Source organism: Dermacentor variabilis, chromosome 1 (assembly GCF_050947875.1).
Source record: "Dermacentor variabilis isolate Ectoservices chromosome 1, ASM5094787v1, whole genome shotgun sequence".
Classification (NCBI taxonomy): domain Eukaryota; kingdom Metazoa; phylum Arthropoda; class Arachnida; order Ixodida; family Ixodidae; genus Dermacentor; species Dermacentor variabilis.
The window spans coordinates 169,600,791-169,619,464 of record NC_134568.1 but is presented as its reverse complement, the minus strand read 5'-3'; the positions used below and the strand labels follow the sequence as shown (position 1 = coordinate 169,619,464).

Genomic DNA, 18,674 nt, shown 5'->3' with positions numbered 1-18,674 from the left:
TTGGCATAGATTACAGCAGATGCATCATAATGCTTGTTGTCCCGCAGGTACAAGAACAACACGGACACGAAAATGCTGCTTCTCAAGTTCACCGATCTCCAGAACAACCCAGTAGCGATGATAAAGTAAGGAGCTGCCATGTTTGCGTCAGTCACTTTTGTTTCTTTGTCATGAGGCGTCGAGTGAAAAAGAAGAAGCTCAGGCGCTAAAGCTGATGGCGCAGCTTAGGTCAAATAGCTTGTAGTCATGTTTCTTAATCAATTTTTTTTTTCAGTGTGTGACAAATTTTCTTGAAGGAAGAGAAAACCTATCCTTCTTAGCGTGCTTTCAAAAAAGAAAAGAAAGAAAAGAGAAAAAAAAAAGACGGAAGTAGCTTACCAATACACACACAAAAGAAAGGGGGAAAAAGATCAGGGATATTGATAAACGTGCAGTTGTTATTCCTAAGCAAGCGTGCTACTTGACGCAATAACTGCAGCGATGCTAATGTTACGAGTTCGTCGATATCTATCGCTCGCTTTTATCGGTTCTTGCTGTGCTGGGAATTGCGCCGCACAAGGAAACGCAAACTGGGAAAATAAGTTGTTACACTCATTGTAAATTAAGCTTTGAGAAAAAGCATTAGTGCCTCCAATTAAACCGTGTGTAGGCTTTTAGGATTGCGTGGTCTGACATCACTGCGGATGGCTTAACATCTGTAAGCAAATCAGCGACTATCTAGGGCATGTAAAAGATAGGATCTAAAAAAAGGTAAGATCACGAAACACTATATTGCGCGTAACATTAATGCAGATATAAATCGAGGAACACTGCCGCAGTTGGGGCTAATTGCGCTTGCGTCGTTGGCGCTCAAAATCTTGAGGTTCGGTTAGGATATCCTTTGACACCGCTTTTCGAAATTCCAGGGCTATTGCAAATGTTTTACAGGGCACGCTCTGTTTCAGTTGGTTCGCCGTTCACCCTACCAGCATGAACAACAGTAACCTACTCATCAGCGGTGACAACAAGGGGTACGCTGAGCTCATGTTCGAATACACGATGAACAAGAATCTTCCCGGAAAGGTAGGTTAAATAACCTGGCATTAACTATAGCTCGAGAATCGGGCGCTTTTGTTTCGCAGAGGACAACTCATGAAATGGTTGAAAAAAAAGGCACATTATTTAGTAGTTGTAAAATGCTTATCATTAAAAGAAATGCAGTCATGTATTGCTGGTTTAGCAGCACTCACCCAAATTATATGTACGAGTATGTGACGCCTGCGGTGGATAGGATGTTCTGCAGCCACCGCCACGGCCGTGAGGGGTGGCGCTGGCTAACACTCCCAGAGTTATTTCTTGTAGTACTGCATAAATAGCCAAGAAAGTGGCCGGGGAAACGCCGACGCGGTAGCTCAGTGGTTAAGGGCATCGCACGCGTAATGCGAAGACGTAGGTTAGTACACCACCTGCGGCCAGTGGCTTTTCATCCACTTTAATTTTCATTTATTTATCATTTCCTTTAATTCAATTAAGAACTACAAGTATTTCCCCTTATGTTGTCCCTCGTGTCATTGTTTGTTTTCGTCTTATGATTTGACTAATAAAAATCGGGGCCGCTCGGTTTCCTTTCTTCTCGTTCACACACACACACACACACACACACACACACACACACACACACACACACACATACATACAAGCACAGTGAGCGTTATATTTCTCCTTCATGTTCTTCATCTGTATATATTCATCATCATGGCCAGCGTCATGCGCTTGAGCGCCTGCCCCCGCTGAATGAAGCTTCGAGATTTAACAGGTGCCTGGCGAGTGGTCGAGGTTGCTCTCGACCCCTTGGTCCTCTGCGACTTGGAGTGCCCCTGGAGCTTTGCTCAGGTCGCCGCTTGTTCCGCCTTTCCGCCGTCATGGCCCAAGAAGAGCCACCAGGAGCCTCCTGCGTCACCGTCTCTGCCCAACCGGCCGCTGCCTCACTGACCGTCACCACTCGGCAGCACGTGAACCTAGCATGTTCACTTGCCTCTGTGGTGACGACGTTGAAGATTGGTTGGACAATTACGACCGAATGAGTGGCTTTAACCGGTAGGATGACTTTCACAATCCTCGAAACGTCACCTTCTACCTCACTGACGTTGCCAAGGCTTGATTTCTTAACCTTAACCTGATTGAGCCGCGTTCAAACACCAGCTTACGCAGATTTTCGGCGCGCCAAACGTCTGCTCTGAGGTCGTCAAGAAAAAACTCGATGGACACATACAACTTCCCGGATAAACATATACCTCTTATATTGAAGGCGTTCTCGCCCTTTGCCGCCGCGTTGACGCCGCCATGAGAGAATATGATAGCGTTCGTCACATCCTAAAGGGCATTGGACACGTCGCACTCAACGCATTGGCGATTAAGAATCCCACGACCGCTGACGATGTCATCGCGACTTGCCAACACCTGGAAGCACTGCAGGCCATCTGTTTACACCCTGGCGCCTGTGGCACACGTCCTTCCTCAGATATACCTGCGTATGCTTATTCGAGCTCTCATACGCGAAGAGTTCCACGTGCATGGCCTGCTCACTCCTCCCGTCACCCAAACTCAATCTTCGGTTCCTGGGCTGCGCGACATCATCATAGAGGAACTCTCCTCCATGGTCTACGCTGCGAGCTGCGAGCTGCGCCCTTCCAACACCTTGTATGCTCAGGTTGCGGCCATAAAACCAGCTTTCATTCAGACAGTGTCTCCTGCCCCTGGTACTGCTCATAACCTCATCGTTTCTCTAGCACCCTGTGGAACTGCCCCTGTAGTTTACCCTCCCTGGTGTTCGCCCTGGCCAATTTGTTATTATTGCGCTCTTATCGGCCGTATATCGCGGTTTGGTCGAAAACGCCAACAGGACGAACGCCGTGGCTACGAGGCCTGCGAAACAGACCCGTTGTTTCCTCCGAGTCAATACGAGTGCCGGCCTGCACCACGCTCCTTTTCTCCGCCTCTCTGAGTGCCTCGCAGCTGCCGTCCAGGACGTCGCCGCTCTCCCTCCCCTCTCCGACGCTCGACATCGCCCCTGAAGCCGGCCAGCCGCACCCCTGACCACCGATCGAAAAACTAGATGGTGCTTTTTTGAAGCGAAAGCTGCATGGCTCGCACAGACTACAATTCCTCCAGGAAGCTCAGCCAACAATTTAATAGTGCCTGTTGAAAGTGTGACTTTTCAAGCACTGATTGACACGGGAGCTGCTATTCTCATTATTCACGCTCACTTGTGCTTTCGTCTACGCAAGGTTACCACACCTTACAATGGACCTCTTCTACGTGGTGCAAATGATATAATTCGGCCATCGGCGCAGTGTATCGCTCGAATGTCCATTGACGGTATACGACATCATATTCAGTTCGCAGTGCTGACTTTTTGTGCTCGCGTGCTTATTCTAGGGTGGGACTTACTTTCTTCCGCGTCTGATTTCATCTCTTGCCGACAATGCCTCGTTCATTTGACAGGCACCAACAATTCAGACGACGTGTACCAATCGCGCCTCCGCTTAAGAACTGCTGACGATTGTGTGGTGCCATCTGGTCGCGAGCAACTTCTTGAAGTTAGCTCTGGCATCACCAGTGGTGACATTCTAGTTGTGCCGTCGCCCCGTTGCCTATCCAAAGGGATTGCACTAGCGCCCATCCTTGTTCGCTTCACTAAGGGCATGGCCACTTTGGCTGTACTGAACACAACCAGTGAGCCCGTATTGCTTCCTAAAGGCGCGGTTGTCACGTGCGTCGTCGACACACAGCCTGTATCTGTGCTTGCTTTGAATATTGAAATAAGACAACCCCCTAAAGCTATAGACGCGGTTCCTGCTTCCGTTCTCGCTAGTGCAATCCACACCGATCTGACGCCACAGCAGATGTAGGACCTACTGGCGTTGTTGTCCAAGCATTAAGCCTCCTTCAACATCTGGGAAGCAGAGAATAGACGCATACCCACAGATGAAACTTCTATCGTGCGTCGTCGAGTCCTTTTCGCCGAATGTCCGATCATCGACACCCACGTTGCCGACATGCTGAAACGAAGCATCATTCGTCTCTCCTGGAGCTCTTGGTCGTCACCTGTCGTTTTGGTGCGTAAGAAAGACGAGTCCGTGCGCTTTTGTGTAGACTATACTGTGCTTTGAACAAAATAACCTGAAAAGATGTATTTCCATTTCCCCGAATCGATGATATGCCCAGCCGAATTGTGTGAAGCTACAAAGAAAACCCATAGGCGTTTCTCAGGAAGCCTCGTAGTTGAAGAAAGCTTTTTCAACTGCGAGACTTCCTGAGAAACGCCTATGGGTTTTCTTTGTAGCTTCATGCAGTTCGGGTGGGTGTAAATTTTTCTCTTCCACACACACATATATATATATGCATGAACGCGCTGATTGGGTTTGCCTTGCAAATGGGAGAATACGGACTTCGAGCAGGCGAAGTCGCGAGTTCGATTCCCGGCTGCGGCGGCCGGATTCCGATATAGGGACGGAATCCAAAAGCGCTCGTGTGCCGTGCATTTGGTCCACGCCAAATAACCCCAGGGGCCTAATATAACGTAAAACTCTTCAAATCTCCTGTCGTCAAATTTACGTAACCACCGACGCACGCGTCGGGTGGTAACCTGCAGCGTTGTTGTTTGAAAAGCCCATTGAAACGCGCTTCTCGTTTATAGGATGTCACTTTCTTTTCGAAGCGAATAGCATTGCCTACATTGAGAAGTTTTTCTTATCTAATTGACTGAAAAGAGGCGAGGAGCACGCTCAAGTGGAGAGGGGGGGATGCAAATGAGAGAAAGGCAGGGAGGTTAACCAGACTTAAAACCTCCGGTTTGCTACCCTGCACTAGGGGAAGGGAAAGGGGAAGTAAAGACGGAAAGAAGAGCGTGACAAAAAAAAGCGTGAGAAAAAAGAATATGAAAAGGGATGAAATGGGGTCCTTATAGTCTTTCTAATAGGCCACTGTCACGTAGAAAAGTCAACAAAGCCTTGACCGACTTTTGCTGCGACGACAGTTCACGTCGGCATTCCAAAACTGACTGTTCTGAAAGTGGCCTGTCGTCAAGGCGTGCCAACGTGGTCGCTAGTGACAGCCGGTGCGCGCTGTATTGAGGACAGTGGCAGAGCACGTGTTCGATGGTCTCCTCGCCGCCGCAGTGTGTGCAAGCCGCGCTGTCGTCCATACCGACTCGGAAGGCGAAGGATCTTGTGTAGGCGACACCAAGCCACAGTCGGCAAAGTACTGCTGTTTCTAGTCGAGAGAGTCCAGATGAGGGTCGAAGTCGAAGGGATGGGTCCAGTCGGTGTAGACGTGTATGCTGTAAGCTTGGTGTGTTCCATAAAGTTTTGATGGATTCATTTGCAAGCACACGAATTTTCGTTGCAGCGTCTGTTCGTGAGAATGGAATGGAGTCTTGGAAGCCCTCCTCATGTGCAGATCGTGCTGCTGCGTCGGCAAGTTCATTGCCCATTATGCCACAGTGGCTTGGAATCCACTGCAACGTGATGTCGTGTCCTTGCTCGACGAGGTGGTGAAGCAGCAGTCTGATTTCTAGAACTAGTTGTTCGTGGGGTCCTCGGCGTAAGGCAGAAACCAAACAATGAAGTGCAGCCTTGGAGTCAGTGAACACGCTCCATTTCTTGGGTAGTTCTTCAGAAATTACACGAAGTGCGCAACGAATAGCAGCAAGCTCCGCGGCAGTCGATGTAGTCTGGTGAGAGAGTCGAATCTTTATGGTGGAAGGTTTTGCAGGAAAGATCACCGATCCTGCAGACCCATTCACCATGGTTGAAGCGTCAGTATACAGATGATGATGATCGTTGTACGTCTCGTACAGCAAGAGCAGTGAAAGCTGCTTGAGTGCTGGAGACGAGAGTTGGGCTTTTGTTCGTATGCCTGGTACGACAAGTCGAACCTTTGCTTGAGCCAAGCACCATGGTGGAAACGGAACTCTCGCTGGAGCTGTATAACCTGATGGAAGGTACGCACGATAGGGCAGGACAGTTTCACAAGAGGAAGCACGTGGTCGATCCTCTGGCAGTGAGCCTAGATGATGGGCAGGGGCTCGAGCAAGGTGTCTTACGTGTGCTCTGAGTGCTTCCATGACTATATGGGTCTTGGCTGGGAAATCGTGTGCAATCGCAATGGTTTCAGCCGTTGACGAACACCGCGGCAAGCCAAGACACACTCTTAGCGCCTGGGCCTGGACGCTTTCGAGTGTACGGATATTACTTCTGCAGGTGTTGGTCAGCACAGGCAAGCTGTATCGCAAATACCCAAGAAAGAGCGTCCTGTACAGTTGCATCATTGCATGTACTGAAGTACCCCAGACATTTCCTCCAAGAAACTTAAACACATTAGAGATATCCGTCAGGCGCTTCTTTAGGTAGGCCACATGAGGACTCCAGCAGAGGTCGCGATCAATGATTACTCCTAAGAATCGGTGCGTCCTGACATAAGGAATGTTTTGACCGTCGATAGAGACATCGTATGATCTCATTGGCTTCCGGCTAAACGCGACCAATGCGCATTTTTCTGGCGAGATCTTGAGGCCTTGTTCATTTAAGTAGGCCGATGTTGACGTGGCAGCTTTTTGAAGCCTGGCGCGTACTTGCGGCCGTGTCACACCAGATGCCCACACGCAGATGTCATCGGCATACATTGAAATTTTAACTGTGTTCGGAAGTCGTTCCACGAGACCAATGAGTACAAGGTTGAAAAGCGTTGGACTCAAGACACCACCTTGTGGAACTCCATGGTGCGTATAATATTCCGAGGTTGGGCCAGCTTCAGTGTTAAGAAATAGAGACCGCCTATGTAAATAACTGCGAGTCCAACGATATAATGGACCGCCTAGGCCCACCGATTCCAATGCTTCAAGTATGGCGTCATGAAGAACGTTGTCGTAGGCTCCCTTTATATCTAAGAACATTGCGACAGATAATCTCTTACACGTCTTTTGGTGTTGAACATAGGTTACCAGATCGATAACGTTGTCGATAGAACATCGGTGACGTCGAAAACCAGCCATGGCGTCCGGGTAGATTTCGTAATGTTCAAGATACCACTCAAGTCTGGCGAGGATCATTCGCTCCATTACCTTCCCAACGCAACTTGCCAGCGCAATCGGTCGGTATGAAGTAATCTCTAAGGGAGACTTGCCAGGCTTAAGAAGCGGTACCAGGCGGCTGAGCTTCCAATCTTGAGGAACTTTGCCCTCTTGCCAGGACTCGTTATAGATATGAAGGAGTGCACTTCGTGCCCGTTCACCAAGGTGATATAGCATGCGGTAAGATATGTCATCCGGACCAGGCGACGACGACCGATTACAGAGGGCGAGCGCCGCGTCAAGCTCTTGCGTCGTGAAAGGCAGATCCATGCGTGAATCGCGTGAATCTGGAATACGGTTCAATGTAAGCGAACCTGTGCGAGTTGGCTGGCCCGCAATCATAGCACAGAAGTCTTCCGCCACATCAACGTCTTGTCGGCGCTGGAATAGTGCTAGGGCCTTAAACGGGAAACGCTGTTCCGGAACAGAACGTAGACCTCGCACAGTTCTCCATATTTGAGATAGCGGTTTGCGGGGATCTAGCGACGCACAAAATTTCGACCAACGCTGAGCCTCTAGTTTATCCATGCGCCGTTGTATCTTCTTTTGCATTCGCCTGGCTGTTCTGAGATCCTGAATTGACTTAGTGCGTCGATATCTCCTTTCGGCACGACGGCGAATCGCACGAAGCCGCTCCAATTCCAGGTCGAATTCAGCATACCTTGGAGAACACGTAAGTGTGCGCGTGGCCGTGTGTGCCGTTTTCTTAATAGCTTGTTGAAGTCCACAAGAGAGGCCTTTGTGACAAGCGTCCTCAATCTGGGATTTAAAGACAGACCAATCTATTCTTCGTATCGGGGTGAACGTATACGTGTTAGACATTCCCTTGATCTTGAGGTAGGTGGGGATGTGGTCACTTCCGTGCGTTTCAATGTCCAAAAACCACTTAACATGTGTGGCGAGGCGGTGGGAGACGAAAGTCAAATCGAGGCAGCTGCTGTATGTTACTCCCCGCAGAAATGTTGGACTCGCGTCATTCAGCAGGTAGAGACCATTGTTGGAAGCTAAGTAAGCTAGTCGTCTTCCCGTCGCGTTAACCTTTGAGCTTCCCCAAATGGTATGGTGAGCGTTGAAATCCCCAGTGATAATCCATGGACCAGGTTGTGTTTTCAAGATGTCTTCTAGTCTTTTGGTGTCAAATCGACTTGATGGAGACAGATACACCCCCAAGAGTGCAAAGGTGACTTTCCTATTTTTAACAGTCATGCACACATACTGATTGTCGTCATGATGTTGCACCGGTTGGACGACGTAAGTGAGTTCACGGCGAATGAACACGACCACCTTGCTACTTTGGATGTCGCTCGATGAGAATATTGTCTCGTAGCCGGATAGTCTCATTGGATGGGATAATCTTGGTTCACAGATGACAATGATTGGAAAGCGGTTAGTGAGAACAAATTGACGAAAATCGGCGATGCGAGATCTTAGACCTCTCGCGTTCCACTGAAGGATCGACGCTTCTCTGACCTCCTTACGAAATGACTTGTGATTGTCAGTCATGGCTTCACTCAAGGCTTGCTAGGACGGGGCTCAGCGCGTCGAGCACTTGTAGTCCACTACGAGCAGATGGAGTGTCAATGCTTGTCAACATGGCCCTGATGACATTCACAATGGATCGCAGCACCGGGATCATTTGGCAGTCGACTGTTGAAGCCTCACCGACAGAAGCGGGCTTCGGTGGGATGATCAAGCGTGTAGGCTCCTTAGAAGACTGAGAGATTGCAAGCGCCGGCCACTCCTCCACGGGGGCAGCAGTTCCCCTCTGAGGCCTCCTTGTGCTCTCGGGCGTTCCATATGAAGATGATGACGTTGGCGCAAGCGGCGCACGAGCGCCACCCTGTCTTGAGCGTTTCCGTCGATGACGACGTCGACGCCGGATCTTTTCTGAGGCTTCTCTATGGGTTGAGTTATCCCTCACCATTTGCTTCAGAACTTCGAACTCTTTTTTGATTCTTGGGCATTCTTTAGACGTCGCTTCATGGGTGCCTTCACAGGTGCCACACCTTAAGTTTGTGGCACGGCAGACATCTACCGTGTGTGACTCCGCGCACCGGGGGCATATTGGGGAGTTTGTGTAGGCGCCCTTAACATGTCCGATCTTAAAGCACTTGTGGCATTGAAGCGGCTTTGGGATAAACCGTCGTACGACATGTCGGAAGTGACCGACCTTTACGTGCGAAGGGATGGAATCCCCCTTGAACACAATCTTCACACAACGGCTGTTGCCAAGTCGGCATACGTGCGTGATCACTATTCCTTCGTATGCCGGTTTGATCAGAATTGGCAGGTCCAAGTTCGAAATAGCCGAGTCAACATCGTAGATCACACCTGCAGTGCAGGCCCCATCCATAGGTATGACCGATCGTACTTTTATGTTGCCCAAATCTGTTATCTGTCGTAGCGTCTCCAGCGTGGTTCCACGGGTTGTGTCGACAGCTAGAACATTCTTTCGTGTGTTCAGCCGGACTTCCTTGATTTCGTTTGGCGCCTTTCCCTCAAGAAAAACAGAGAGAGCTTGCCTGTTCAATACTCGAAGGTTGACAGAAGAATCCACTGGCATGAAGAGGATGGTGTGCGGCCAGCGTTCACTACCTGCCTGCATGGTTGACGTACTCGCTGGTGACGACGCCTTGATAAGCCTCCTTTTAGCCCTTCGGCTCCTCACCGACACGAAGCTGTCATCGGATGAGTCCTCACCTGTGATTGAGTAGACATCTGTGTCTTCGCTGGTGCTGGACCAGGTGCCTCGTTTCCTTGAGGAACTTGTTAATGTAGTGATCTTGCCAGACGGGCCGGCAATAGGCTCTGCATCCATGGCCACAGGAGTAGGAGTCTCTCTTGAGTGGTCACTGGTGGTTGACCAGGTGCCTTGACTCATAGAAGAGATTGCCGTTGCAGACTTCTGGCAGCACGGGCCTGCGGAACGTTCCGCGTCCATCGCCTCAAGCCAGGACGCGGAAAATGCCCCAGAGACTGATGAAAATTTGACGAAAACTGGCTAGCTGGGACAGATGCGTTCTAGCACTGAGTAACGATGTGGCCGAGCCAGCGCAATGAAAGTAGATGACCGGATGAAGAGGGAGGTGCGGCGTCTGTGATTGATCCGCTTCTTCTTACTTAGCTTGTGGTGGCTGGTCGAAAATCGCGGCGGCATGCAACGGAAGGTTAAAAATGCCGCTAAAACGAATTCTCAGCAAAGAAGAATTGGCAAAGCAATGTCGCATACGTGTCGAAAGGTCTGGATAACGTTATACTGCCACGCAAAATCTTTTATTATACGCATATAAAACCATTACCCCGGCAGCTCCGAGTAGCCAATGCCACAGCGTTAGGCGCGCAGCCATCTTCTCTTCCTTTCGGAACGGGGAAGTCTCCAGCGATTCAGAAAACTTTTCAGTTTTGTTCGGCATATTAATGCGTCTTTAATGCGTACCCGTAACTTTGACGCGCTGAGTTTTCCCCGTTTTGTGACGCCGCGTGACAGGCAGGCAAAAAGGGCGCAGCCCGAAAAAGTTTGACCGATAGCAATTGGTCAAACGACGCCTTTTTCGCTAATGGCGAAGAAGACGTCGAATGAGGAATTATTATTTTCTTTCGTTTTGTCTAATCATGCGTAACCAGCGCGCACATATTGTATCAGATTGGGCGTTTTCGCGGTTTTCGTGACGTCGCGTGACAGACAGGCACAGTGGGTGGTGTCTCAAAAATTTTTGGATCAGTCGTGGAATAGCAGAGTCTGGAATAGCTTTGCGTTACAGCGCCTCAGGTATTCAAAATGAATGCACAGCCCTCTACTGTGGCGTCCCTCAAAACCAACTGTTCAGTTTCGGGCCATTGAACCTCATGATTTTTTCAAACTCTGAGCATCGGTTATCAAGATAGCGGGCTCGCGGAAGCGGCATGTGTGATCATAAATAGACATTGCGTTGACAAGTCGCGCGCAACTATTTGTAGGCAATACGCACTCAACATAAGGAAGCCCGCAGGTCTTTCAGCGAAGGCGCCATGTTTATTGAAATTTTGAAAATTAAGTTCTAGGGTTTTATATGCGAAAACCACGATCTAATCATGAGCCACGCCGTAGTTCGAGACTCTGGAATAATTTAGACCACCTGGGGTTCTCTAATGTGCACCCAAACGTAAGTACACGAGCGCATTTGCATTCCGCCCCTCTCAGAATGCGGCCGCCGCGGTCGGGATGCCATAGCGCGCTATGTTCGTCCACGTTTTAAAGAGGCTGAAGGAGTAAAGCTGAGGCTAGGATATTTATGAGGCTGCATATTTGAAGAACCGTTGTCCGAAACATTGCATTTTTTTTTGTGCAGTGGACTAGGTGATTACCAGTCTGCGCGTGTCTCATCAAAGCTTGCGCAATATTCCTGCCTGAAATGTTTAGCTGCGTCCATAGGGCGAGCATGACCGGAAATAGCTGTTCTACCACTTACTGCATCAGGTGTTACCATTACGCTCTTTAACAGTCGCCTCGCAATCGTGAGAGAAAGTTTGTATCACAGTCACGTGGTGGCACAGAACAACGGACACCGACCACGGAAATGAAAGTTTAAAAGAAGCAATCGATGTTTCGACTCCCGTAGCGAAACGTCGTTTGATTCTTTCAAACTTTAATTCCCGTGCTCGGTATTCGTTATGCTGTGCCGTGATCACTGTAGACCAGACCAGTTTTCGTGAAATCCTCGATTTCACCGTCACGTGGGATGAATGTTTTGTCACAAGCTTGTGAGAAAATGTTTTGCACTTTCTGTTACGGTTAAGCTGTGCTCCTCAGAAACAAAAACCAGGCTCCAGTCATTCTTTAATTCTCTTAACTCTGCTACTGCGAGCTGAGCTAAAAAGAATGCATTACTTTTGCAGAAAATATGAGCACACAGTTGCTCTCCCGTACTTGAATATCCCACAACTCTCCAAGCTGCAAAAAACTCTTGCAGTCATTAAGACAGTCGTCCGGTCGGCCACATTCAGCCAATTTCATATAGCTTATATAACTGCCATTTGATGGTCACGTGTTCGAGGGTAGCGTGGTTGTTCATACGTTTTTTTTCTTTTTTTTTTCGGAAGCAACCCACGGCAGATCCTCGCTTTAGCGTTTCTTTTCCTTACATGGGCCGCGCTTCCCACCGTAAGCCCAGTGCTTCGCTGGTTGCCCTTTTGGAACCGAAAGGCGTTTTTAAAGTGCTTTTGATTTCCTGGATGGTTTGATTTAGGCGTTGGATGGGGTTCGGGCGAGTATTCATTTGTGTGTGCGCACTGTGAACGACGGGTGCTGGGTTTGCAGGGTCCGTTCATCGCCGCATTTGCCCAGTCCAACGAGGGCGACGTGTCCCCCAACCTGAAAGGGCCACGTTGCATCGACACGGGCCTGCCCTGCGATTTCGAGAAATCTACTTGCAACGGCCGGGTGAGGCTTGACACTTAGTTTTTTCCTGTTTTCCCTAGAGCACGCCATGTGTAATCCAAATTTGAACGTGTAGTAATAAAAATAAGTAAGTAGATAATGCGTACTAAGAAAAAAATCTGGTACATTTGTGCCAGCCTATTGACTAAGTAACTTTAGACAGGAAAAAGACAAGAAAAGCGGGAGATGGAAATTCAAGACGATGAGCAAAACGCGAACAAGGTGAAACCAGGAGCCAACGTTTCGTCTTGAAGAAGACACGTCCACTTGTCGAAACGTTTCACCTTGTTCGCATTTTGCTCATTAACTTTAGACAGGAACGCTAGGGCTAGTAATTAAACTAGATGAAAATCCTAGTGTAACTGCTGCTATGATATCTGCCGCCGAGCGAACACGCCGATTAATAGGTGAGTAAGACGATTCAGCTGTGTGGCACTAAATAAAAGAAAAATTACGAACAATGAATTAGAAATAATAAACAAGTACTTCGCGCTGACATTGAACGCATGTGCGTCAAAAGTGCTGTGCCGAACACGACATCACTTCTCAATTTTCGCTAGTGTATCGAACGCGTTTGTAGAATGACAATCTAGCCATGCTACGCAGACTGAGGGACGCAAAACAAGCAACAAGAAGGCGACGAGCGGCGCAACACACAACTCGTCTCACGGGATATCGCGACACTGTCGGTGTCGTTGTAATAATCACAGTTGGCAGAGCTCCGATCGAAACGGTTAACGCTTCTGTTCTCTGCTTGAATGGCCGGGCTATCCGTACAAACTTGTCTAGTATGCTGCAAACACTCGTGCCGGCTAGCAAGCGACACTTTATCGTTACAGAAGAACTTCAGCTTGGCCTAGTTGGTGTTTACTGCATATCATATTGACCGCAAATAAAGTCGGGGACAGCGGAAGAGAACACAAAAGAACCGCCCGTGTTGTTTTCGTGTTCTCTTCCGCTGTGCGCGTCTTTATTTGCGGTCAATATGATATGCACTTTATCGTTAATTCAGCATCGTTGATAGCTATAGGCTGGCAGAAATAAAGCAGCCGGCATGATGCCACATCCGTCAACAGTGTCGCTGTTCCCTCTAGTCTCGTTGCTTTTCTCCCCACAGCAACGAAAAATAATGATATCAATTACCCCCTGCCCGTCTCGTGCGGTATTAATCGCTAAGAGTTAGTAACACTAATAAGAGTTTGTAAATATATGCAGTCACTAGCAACCACGAAACTTTTCTTCAGGGCGTTTATGTTAACAGAAAAAGGCGGTGCTAGCATAGCGGTAATTACCAGAAGCCGGTGACGTAATGTATCTTCTAAACATTTGAACGCACACGAAAGGGTCGCAACATTTATTTATCGTAGACATTATTTGTGTCATTGAGCTACAGCGTTCGTGACAGCCATGGCTTCATTTTTAGCCGATTAGAACGAGACAGCATTTAATTATGACATATACGGGCAGGCGGTTCCACATGCGCTTGTGTTGAAATTTTTCATTTTAGAGAACGCATCTTTAAATGATGCGTTCTTGGGCGCTTTGATGGTTTGTTAAACGGCGCCGTGACAGCTTGTGCGCACAGTGCATTTAACTTGTAGATCACAGTAGGCATACAGACCTCAGCGTGTTTCGCCATGAACCTGCGATGCTTTGCGCACTGAAGCGCAAATTCAAGTTGTTCTTGTATAGCACAATTCGAACTTTGACTTTCATTGCTGGCCCCTTGTCACTGTCACTTTGAGCAATAGGTATTGATGTCGACCAACGAAGGCAGCGCTTCGGGATATTGCATTTTTTTTTATTGGCCTAGCCATGTGCCGCTGCAGCCACATTTTATGCAATTGGGCATGCCTTTTTCCTTTTAATTTCAGACTGAGAAATGCATCGCTTTTGGTCCCGGTAAAGACATGTTTGAAAGCACAAAAATTCTGGGTGAACGCCAGCTCCAAAAGGCATTGGTAAGTTGCGGCGGTAAAACTATCACGTTCTCAGTGTATTCGTTCCTTGGCATCGCAGTGGCAACAAGATGTTGTCTTGTCAGAGAACTTATCACTGTATCGTGCGTAGGGGATACGGCTAAACTTGAGTACTGCGCTGAAGTTTTCTTCTGCGTTGCCACTAACATGTTTTCGCCGCATTTTCTCATATTTTACAACGGAAGCGTGAGCTTGTCAGACATATGTTCTGATTTAATAGTCCTTCAGTATTTCGAAACTCAGTGTTATGTCACCTACCCGCATTTATTATCAAAACTAAATGACGCTCGTTTATTGTTTTTTTTTTTTCCTGAGCGCTCCAACTACCCTTCTGGACTTGTACAACGAATATGCAAACCAACATACAGTTTGCATGTTCTAGCGAGCAAAGCCTCACCGTTCGCAATACTGGCGACTATGCAGGGTTTCCATTCTTCTGTAAATTAATACGAGTTTGGAGAAATATTTCCTTTTTTACGCAAGAAGAACCCGTCGTGAGTGGCGGGCTCTGTTTCCACATACCCCACGCCGCACTTAAGCCTGTCTTGATAGTTGAGTATTTTGCTGTTTGACTGGTGCGTTACTGTCATAGGAAATGTCATGACATTGACGTGTACGGGCTCTCGGTGCTGCACCTCGCAACGCAGGCAGCTGAGCGTCACACAGCTCACTACCTTGAAGTTCAACATTTATTCCATTCTTTTTACAAGAAAGGAAGAAAAAAGAAGCGGGCTTATAGTGATTTGACTGGTAGTGGAGCTAACTAAATCAGGTTGACAGGCAGTGCGCTGTACACATAACGTAGCATAAATAGTGCCACGAAATACACATAAGACGCGCACATATATGCGTTACTTGATTCTCACAAAAAACAAGAAAACGAAGTGTGTGTTCATATTTGAGCTCTCATTTGCACAGAGTAAGCACAAAACATTGACATAACCTGCTTCACTATATGTTGACAAAGTGCTATTAGGTTCGCCACCATTTCCCCGCTTCCTCATCACCAGCCTAATTATGTCCACTGCAGGGCAAAATCCACATCAGATATCTCGAATTATTCTTCTTGCATGAAGCAACCTAATCCCCACAATTACGCGGTCAGCAGCCCTACCCATATGTTAGCCGTACTTCCGTTTATGCTATAAACTATAGCATCAATTCGAGCGATTCTTACTACGAAAGGTTTAGCGAGCCTCAAATTTTTCACATTTTTTCCACGCGCACATCGTCTTGCCTTCCTAGAAGAAGCTTAAGTTGTAGCGTAACTGTAACCGCCGTTCGTCATCGTGCTACGTCATCATCACTGATCGCCTCACGTGGTTCAGAGAGCGACCGACGAAAGAAGACTATACCGGGACCCTCACTGACTGGGCTATAGACGCCGCAGCCTCCCCTCGGCTCTGCATTGCCTTCCTTGAATAAATGTAGGGACGCCGACTGCTGGTCACGTCGTTCCTTACATGCCCCTTAAGTAACATAAGTGTTGCATTGATGAGACACAATGCGCTCTATTTTTCTGTCGTGGGGCTGATGGGAAACGCACAAAGAGGTCATAGAAGCAGACGCCCACATTGGTGCTTAGAGTATACGAGAAAATTCTTGACGCCTAAATGCTTGCAAACAACGAAAGAGACATGAAACTTCTATACTGCAGCAGGCTGGCGCGCTATTCTCGCGCCCTAGCTCAGTGTACTTCTACCCGCGCGTGCCTATCGCAGTCTAGTGTTAGTAAAGGCACCGACCGTCGAGCCCGTATCAAACATAACTCGCTTGCGCGCAAGAGATCTGCCGGCTGTGCCCAGTAGGCGTTCACTGTGTCGCACACAGATCACCCGGGACAGCGATCAGCGGGGACATTGAAATCTCTTTCCGGGTTGAAGCTTTTCGTCAACCTAAACCGCTAGAAATACAGGGCGAACAGATTAGGCGGACCGCACTAGAGCTGATGTCGCCCGTCTTGCCTTTTCGTTCCGTATTTCGCACTGTTCATGCCCGTGATAAAGAAATCAACTAGCCTACAGTGATGCCAGATAAGAGAACGAGGCTATTTGGCGTGACGTCGCGAAACACACACTAAGAGGACGGAGGGTTTGTGTTTACTTTCTCTTATTCTGTTTTTGACGGACTGCTTAGCGCATTTATAATGATAGCCCACCTTTCTGCGCACCCTGCCTGGTGCATCTTCTTATGATAGTGTAGTACTGTTTTCATTGCACACATAAAACCATACATTACAATTAGCACTGCGCTGGCGCACAAGAGGAAAACCAGCTCATCAGGGGCGAAATATACAAAACCTTTTGGTTGCGATGCTTTTTGCCACGGATTGGTCGACCACCTTTGCTAATAATGTAACTTCACGATTGACTGGCAACCTGCTCTTAAGAATCGTTATAGCGTTTGAAAGTTTGTGGGCAGGCCCACTATCTTTTATCTTTCACTACAACTACCTTTCGTCCCCACCCCCCGCTCCCCCCCCCACACACGCACGCATGCACACACGCGCACGCACAAACACGCGCGCGCACCACCGCAACTTCTTTTCGTGAAAAGTGCCTCTGGCAGCCGTGGAAAGCTGACTGCGTACATTGGGGCGACTTGACGCCGCCATCGTCGCCGACTTCCTGGCGCCGCGTTGAGGGCGCGCGCAGCACCGGTCAGCGCGCCCGCCTCGTTCTGTTGGCTACGCGCTGGTATCGGGCAAAGTGCGGCCGGAATTGACGGCCGCCTGACAGCGCGACGTTTCCCGGTTTGCAGGACCTGTTCCACTCGGCCTCACGAAAGCTCTCCGGCACGGTTGGATTCGCGTACCAGAGGGCGAACATGGGGAAATACGAAGTCGGCGACAACGAAGCGGATCCGGTAAACGCAAACGCAGTGCTCCCGCCCTCTTTTCTTTTATTTCCTTTTTATGCGTCTCTTTTTTATCATTTATAAGCGTCCATGAGAGCAGAACGATCGAGTTCGAATAAATCATAATTGTATTTTCTGTGTGTAGCTGTGCTTATCTGCAGCAAATATTTTCAACACTGCAGAAAAAACGTTGTGGTGCAGCTCGTAGCATGTCGAACTATGTGTGTTTATAGGAAATTGTTATGGAAATCTTATTCTATATGAGCCCTTAAGAAGTGGCTGCGATGTTTGTAATGAAGAAAAAGCCGCATTCAGGTTCATCAACAAAAAGTCAGTATCAGAATGATTAGCAGTGAGACCTTATACGAAAACAAAGCTGCTGGAGCTCGTGATAATAAAGCGCCGGTTGACCTTTGCCATGAAAGTTGAAGATGAAATTTTTTCGGCCCGTTAGATCTAAAAAATATATATATTTGCAGGTATTGCGAAAATGGTGCTAACGCTCAATGTTTGCAGGTCAATATAAGTGCCGAGTTATACCCACTACTTGAATATGTTAGCTCTTGGCAATTTGCGCCAGCGTAGGAAGACAAAAACTACCCGGTTTTCGTCGATTATATCTCACTCGCATCCATACATGCAATGCGTTTAGAGGAGACTTGGACGTTGTTGCAGATGCTATGTCTTGCCCAACCCTAATCGGCGCATGAAACGCGTATATTTTCTCTTGAAGGCTTTTTCGCCCACATAAAATCTACACATTGTAGCAGTAAGGAAGAAAGGAGAATGCTTAATGAATAACAAGCATTGCAAGTTGTTTTCAAATTGCTTACAAGTTGCCAAAGAATAATGGTTTGTACTTCGAGGATCACCCGTAGAAAATTTTGTTACCGGCAACTATTAAAGTTCAGGGGCCTAATTCGTAACGTTTATAAGTGCTCTTTGCCACTGGCCAACCGTCTTCGCTAATCATATGTGCAGCATTCATATTGGCCGGAATTCGCTCTTACGAACATTTCTAGCGTAACATCTTTCTATGAATAAGGGCCCAGTTCTGCGTGTCCTTCGAGCAGGGAATGTTGAACCTGTGAGGCTCTCAACCACTAACCGTTTCGGAAGCACTACGGTCAAGACCGATGTCCATTTCCTTATTGAGTTTTCTTTTTTCGCAGGTTGGTTCTAAGTTAAAATATTGTATGAGTTACTGTCGGGGACTGCCTCACTTGAATGCGGATAACCCCTGGTAATGGAACTACGGCACGCTTCAGGTGCTGTGTTCTAGTACAATGCATCACACCCACATTATTTAGCG

The 18,674-nt window shown here is 48.1% G+C and overlaps 1 protein-coding gene across 1 annotated transcript in view; it reads left to right on the top strand.

Moving 5' to 3' along the window:
* Nucleotides 1-18,674, top strand: part of CDase (neutral ceramidase) — a 130,758-nt gene that overhangs the window by 92,932 nt on the left and 19,152 nt on the right. Inside the window, exons 5-9 of the mRNA XM_075699311.1 lie at nucleotides 48-125; nucleotides 945-1,062; nucleotides 12,408-12,530; nucleotides 14,402-14,488; nucleotides 17,267-17,371. Of these exons, the coding sequence (XP_075555426.1) occupies nucleotides 48-125; nucleotides 945-1,062; nucleotides 12,408-12,530; nucleotides 14,402-14,488; nucleotides 17,267-17,371 (511 nt within the window). The remainder of the gene's footprint in view (nucleotides 1-47; nucleotides 126-944; nucleotides 1,063-12,407; nucleotides 12,531-14,401; nucleotides 14,489-17,266; nucleotides 17,372-18,674) is intronic.